General features: G+C 46.4%; 1 protein-coding gene across 3 annotated transcripts in view; it reads left to right on the top strand.

The window, feature by feature from the left end:
- The window catches only part of CABYR (calcium binding tyrosine-(Y)-phosphorylation regulated), a 16,289-nt gene extending 9,785 nt beyond the window's left edge, over window positions 1-6,504 (top strand). For 2 of the 3 annotated variants that reach the window (XM_006895043.1, XM_006895042.1), the window contains 2 exons: window positions 2,527-2,847; window positions 5,909-6,504. In XM_006895043.1, the coding sequence (XP_006895105.1) occupies window positions 2,527-2,847; window positions 5,909-6,504 (917 nt within the window). The remainder of the gene's footprint in view (window positions 1-2,526; window positions 2,848-5,908) is intronic. The other variant, XM_006895044.1, reaches the window with a different exon arrangement.

Raw genomic sequence — 6,504 nt, 5'->3', positions numbered from 1 at the left:
AAAAGAAAAGATTCTTTCATTGTTTTACAAAGCCTCCCCCAGGTCCCCTCCACCATGGAGCCATCGCTCTAGACTCCTGTGATGTCATGCCTCTGGCATTGAATCCACCAGCTGTTCCCAGGAAGAAATATGGACATTCTCCTCCTGTGTGATTCCATAGCATCAGAAAATCTGGAGAGTCAGCTATGAGCTGGTTCTGACTTGATAGCAATGAGTGAGCGAGCCATCACTGCTTTCAAGGGGCCTTCATGGTGCGGGGCTGCTTATCAAAGAGCAGACATCCTAAACCACCAGCTACTCCTGGAACAAAGAGGCAGAAGTCTGCATCTGTTAAGATAACAAGCCGGGGAACCATACAGGGCACTTGTACTGTGTTGTTATTGCTGTGCACCTTGGAGTCAGAAATGACTCCTCGCTGACCCTCTGGTGGTTATTCAAGGCTGTAGATTGCATAGGAGGAGAAAGCCCATCTTTCTCCTGAGGAGCAGTTGATGAATCCAAACTGCATGCCTTTGGGTGATGGTGCAACTCCTTACCACACTAGCGACTGGAGCTCCCTTCTGCTACATGCAAGATGAATAGGAGTCAGAATTGACAAGGTAGCAGTGGGTCTTATTGTTGCTTTATGTATACATACCACAGACCTCAAATTCCTCTAGCGGCGCTGCCCTGTTACCTTGGGGTGAAGCTGGAGCCCGAGGGCCACAGGGTGTTCTCTCCTCAGCTATCGGCTGGCTCTGGTCTTGACCCTCACTTTCTTTCCCATTATACAGCACCCTGTTGTTGCTTCATTCATGCTGCTGACCTCCTGGTTAAAGCAGGAGGTCTATTGTTCTGGGCCTTCAATCTTGGGCTGGCCCTGTGTAGCTGGGCTACAGATGTGGGGACTTCTCTTTGTTTCTGCCCTTTGACAGTGTGGCAACCACATTTTGTCTTGTATTTCTGACATATTTATTATGTTTATCCAGAGTTTTCAGTATCTGTCCAGAGACCTCTGCTTGGTATAGCATCCTACTCAAATCTCACCCTTTCTTTCTCATTGAATAGCTAGCTTCCAGTTACCTCTGTGGCCTACCACCTGCTGTGTTCTGGCCTACCCCTGTGTTTCTTGTGAGAGCCTTGGAAAAGGACTGGTGAATGCCCCTCAGGCCTGTTTTGCAGACTGTCCTGTACTGACTTCTTAGTCCACATTTAGCCTTTGGCTGTTGCAGGCCATTCAGCAGTCTGTATGGCAGAGTATAACTGCACCATGTTGTTGTTAGATGCCATCGAGTTGAGTATAACTCATAACGACCCTATGAGCAGCCGACATGAACCCTAACTTATCCTGTGGAATCCTCACCATCTCTGACCCAATAGAGCCCATTGCTGAAGTCATAGTGTCAGTCCATCTCCTTGGGTCTTCCTCCCTCTTGCTGACCATTTACATTTCCAAGCATGATGATCTTTTCCAAGTAATAACCTACTTACATGTCCAAAGTCTAAAAGACCTATCTTCACTCTCACCTGCACCATGTTGAGTACCATAGTGTCAGAATCGACCGAAAGCTGACCTTCCAGCATGTTTTCAGAGGCAGTTAATTGCACGGGAGGAGATTGCCCATCCTTCTCCCATGAACAGCTGGTGGATTCAAATGGTGTGCCTTCAGGATTGCAGCGCAGCTTCTTGTAACAAGGCCACCAGAGCTCCTTAATCATCTGCACCATAGGATGTCCTAAATGACAGTCTTTACAAGAGCAGACCACCACGTCGCTGTTTCTCTGTAGGAGCCAATGGTGGATTGAAACTGTCCCTTTCAGTTAGCAGCTGCGACCTTAATCATGAGGGCTCCTTTAAGAGGGTGTTAAAGTATAGCCAACCAGTGAGCAGGTCAGCAGTCCCTTCTACCTGAGCTTCCCTCAAGGGACACAGTTCTGTCCCTTCTCACCTTTGAATCCCTGGCTTTTTCTTGGAAATGAGGTTATGAATGGCCACTTCCAGCAACTGTACTTTCCCTTTGTTGTTCTGGTGTATTGTCAAGTTGGAACCAACTCAGAGCTGAACGCTCACAGGCAGTAAATGGCAAGGAGTTGACTGCCCATCCGCCTCCCACTGCCCAGCCAGAGGCTTTGAATGGGTGCTGTCCTTGGTAAGGAAGGTAGCATCTGCTTCATTAGTAAGCTGTTCTCTTTGGAAAAATTAGCTAAGTTGTTTAGGTTTAAGAAATTTTCCCCCATTTGCATCTAATTTTGGATTCGGAGCTTTGTCCATGGTACTTTTCAACTTCTTCTGACTTATGTCTGTCTCTTCTTATCATGTTGACAGGCTTAGGGTGGGATCTGTTTGTGGGTTTTGCCATGTGCTGTTCTTAGGCACTTGTTTCTAAGGGAACCATGGCCTGAGGATGTGTTAGGTGGCTAAGGCCATACTAAATCAGAGATGCTGGGAAATGAGTCAAGTTCTTTTGTATTTGTGTGTGTATTAATAACTGAATGCTCAGTACTTCTGAAAAATTCTGATGAACACATCTGGCTTGATGTTTGCAGTTGAGAAGTGGTCAGAAGCAACGGCACAAGAGAAGAAAACAGAATGTGTGAAAGAACCAGAAAAAGCGCCTGTAATTTCTTTAGAACCTACACGAAAGGAAAAATCAACGGACACAGAGGAGGACAGTATTAGTGGACCATTATTCAGCAACAAAACCACCCAGTTCCCATCTGTTCATGCTGAGGTCTCAGAGGGTGTGGATGAACAGGACACCGTTTGTAGTCCTTCCAAACCATCCACCCCACCCTCATCACCATCGCCAGGACCTGAGTTTGCCTATGTCCCAGCTGACCCAGCTCAATTTGCTGCCCAGATGTTAGGTAAACACTCATCTCTTCATTCTGATCAGTCTCAAGTTTTAATGGTGGATGTGGCCACAAGCATGCCTGTGTTGCCTGAGCTGAGCTCAGAGGCTGCTGAAGAGATGGTGGCCTTTCCTCCGGAGCATTCTGGAGAGGTGATAGCAGTGCAAATTATGAGCCAAACCTCTGCCCATGTAGATATAGACCCTAAAGCCACAGACGATGAGGCTGAACAGTCAGCGGCTTCCTCACTCCCCTTGCAGGATGAACAAGAACCTCCTGCTTGTGATCAAGCTCCTGAGGTCGATTTTCAGGCTGATATTGAGGTTACATCAGTCCTTCACATATTATCCATATATAACGATGTGCCTGTGACTGAAGGAGTCACTTATGTTGAGCAAATGCCAGAACAAATAGTTATCCCTTTTACTGATCAAGTTGCTTGTCTTAAAGAAAATGAGCAGTCACCACCAGGTAGTCTCAAACTGATAGCATCCAAGGCAGGCTCAGGCGTGTCTTCAAAATCTGTAAGTCCTGCCAGAGTTGTTGTACAGAAGGAGGAGGAGGAGGATGATGATGATGAAAATCGTGTGCCCTCAGTACATCTGGAGGCAGAAGGAACAGTTGAGTTCTCTGACACCTCTCTGAAAGATCTGCAAGAGGTGTCTGCCCACATTGCCATGGAGGTCAGTGCGGTAGTAACTGACAACACCGGGCAAGACGAGGCAAGGGAGAACTCTGTGCCCCTGGAGATGAAGGTCATACATGTGTCCTCTCTGGGATCTGCCAAAGAGGGGCACTCAGGGACATCCGTAAAATCTTCTGGTGGCTCCCCTTACCCTGTTCCAGAAGGGGAACCAGAAATGAAGCCAGAAGGGGAAGCAGCACCTGAGCAAGGTTTGATGGAGCCAGGTAAGAAAATTAGATATATGTACACAATTACAGATTGCGTTCCAGGTGGCAGCGGTAACCATCTAGGTAGGCTTCCTGCAGAGCTGAGTGAAAGGGTTTACTTTCAAGAGCTTTTAAAAAAAATATGCCAAACCTACTTAAATGCTTTGCTGTATTGGAGATTTTATCATCATGAGGTGAGTGATTTAAAAGAGACATTCAAAATATTTGGTCATCTAGCATTTTTGTGCCCATTGTTGGGTTTAAAAAAAATCACACCCATGTGATCTGTTTTGTATGCTTATTACTAGGAATTGTGGGTTTGACATGTCTCACTTGTGAGTGTAAAATCAAACTACAGCAATGCATCTACAGAGGCAGTGGCACTGAACCTCCACTTCTTAAGCAAAGAAGAAGGAGTAAAAGAAATGGTGGTGTGTTTGACTGCTTTCGCACTGCGGCAGGAGAGCTCTGCAGAAGAGCTGGGGAGCTGGGTCATCAAGCACGGATTTCCTGCCTGGGGACTTGTGCAGCTGAGGAAGCAACTTCATAGCTGGATGGAGAGAGGAAAGGTCAGGCTGATCCTCTGTCCCCCAGGGGACCAGAGAGGGCTGTGCAGCAGGAAGGACTGCCAGGCACTTGAGCTACAATGTTGTTCAGATGGCTGCCTTTCTTGTCTTGGTTTCTTTATCAAGTGCCCAGATCACATTGCTCTTCTGAGCGCTGGACAACCCTCCCATTTCCCTGTGGAACAGACATGATGTGACCTCCATCTCTCATCTAATTATGACCTTGGTCTGCTCACCCTCCTGCCCCCCTAAGGCAACTGCATGGAGCCTTTCCATTTTTTTGTGATGGGCTGGACATGCACGAGTCAGTCTCCCCATTCCTTTGCAGAAACTCTCTCAGGTTTGACTCCAGCCAGACCCAGGATGATAACGAAGTGTTACCAAGGCAGGTGTTTGGAAAGGATTAAATTCTGTCTGGCAGTGTGACGGGATTCTGTACAGCTGACAAGGCAGAGGGCAGCGTTGGGAGTGCAGCACGTGGGACGGCCATTATACTTGTGGCATAAGCAGCTCTTCCATACCAAGTCACTGTTTTCAAGTGCTTAACCTTTCCTAGAATTGGCCTCAACATTAAGAATATTTAACAACAAAGACTATCACATTATCTCCCTACTTTTAAAAAATGGAGACTTGGCTTGTATGTATTTTTAATAAGCTTGAAGAAAGATTAGTTGACAGTACCTGAAGCTATTGAAAACCCTATCTGCTTAATCATGTGCATAGCATTATTTTCTTTTCTGGGGAAAATAAAAAGGCTGCACCAGGGATAGATGACCCTGTTCCAATGGGAAATGACCCTTTGGGCAGGATAGAAGGCATGGCACTGCCCATCAGGACATTCTTCTCCTCGGTGTCCCATCTTCTGGGACTGGTTCCCCAAGACAGGACCTCACCAGGCAAGTCAGCTTGACATGATGGAACATGAGTGGGAGCAGACTGTGCTCCTACATCTCTGCCTGCCTAGCCCTCCTGAGACCAGCCAGCCTCTTTCTGCCACCCACAATCTAGGATTTCAAACCTTGCTACATAAAAGCGTGGTGCTCTATGGGGTTCTGAGTCCTAGATTATGTGACATTAATATGTGGTGACAAATTGGTGAGCGATAACAGTGCCCGTGAAGGGCCAAGATACTTGGTCATTTACACAAAAGACAACCCCCGTGCTGCCTTTTACCAGTGAAGGAATCACTATGCAGATGCATTAACCCTTTTTCAATATCTTACCATACTCTGCAGTTGATTTTTCTGTAAAGCTAAAAGTTTTGTTGACTGTCCAGTCCCTCTCTGAGGACCCTGTAGAAGCCATGTCTACGTTCAAGTGCCTGGAAACAGTAACTTGGAGTGAAATTGCTTCTTCAGCCGCAACTCTAGTGTCCCTGCCACTTGCTAGCACAACAACACTGTTCTTCCTTTCCAACTGTAGAGAATCTCTCTTCTTTCACATTACCAAACACAATTTACTCAACCCTCTCTATAGCATGCTTTATGGCACATATTATTACTACAGCTGTTTGTTTATATGTAAAAAAAGATTTACAAAGACATTTCTGTGCATAGTGCCTGATACAGAGACCAAATCTTTAATGCCTGCAAATTTTGTTTTGTTTTGTTTTTTTATAGCAATAGCAGCAAGCGAAGCAGGACAACCACCACCATATTCTAATATGTGGACCCTTTATTGTCTAGCTGATATGAATCAACAAAGTCGCCCATCACCGCCACCTGCACCGGGGCCTTTCCCCCAAGCCACCCTCTATCTGTCTAATCCTAAGGATCCACAGTTTCTGCAGCAGCCACCGAAAGTTACTTCTCCAACTTATGTGATGATGGATGAGAGCAAGAAGACCAGTGCCCCACCTTTTATTTTAGTAGGCTCAAATGTTCAGGAAGCACAGGATTGGAAACCTCTTCCTGGACATGCTGTTGTTTCACAGTCAGATGCCTTGAAGAGATATGCTGCAGTCCAAGTCCCCATTGCTGTTCCTGCAGAGCAGAAATTCCAGAAACATAGTCCAAATCCCCAGAATGCTAGTCCTCCAAGTGGACAAGATGTCCCCCGACCACAAAGCCCGGTTTTTCTTTCTGTTGCTTTCCCAGTAGAAGATGTAGTCAAAAAAAGTGCAGGATCTGGTGACAAACGTACTCCCTTTGGAAGTTACGGTATTGCTGGAGAAATTACCGTGACTACTGCCCAGGTTCGCAGAGCAGACACTTAA

The sequence above is a fragment of the Elephantulus edwardii genome, unplaced genomic scaffold (genome assembly GCF_000299155.1).
Source record: "Elephantulus edwardii isolate Elephantulus edwardi_28Jun2011 unplaced genomic scaffold, EleEdw1.0 scaffold00155, whole genome shotgun sequence".
Lineage (NCBI taxonomy): Eukaryota > Metazoa > Chordata > Mammalia > Macroscelidea > Macroscelididae > Elephantulus > Elephantulus edwardii.
Note: the sequence above shows the minus strand (reverse complement) of the source record. Positions and strands in the feature narration are given on the sequence as shown.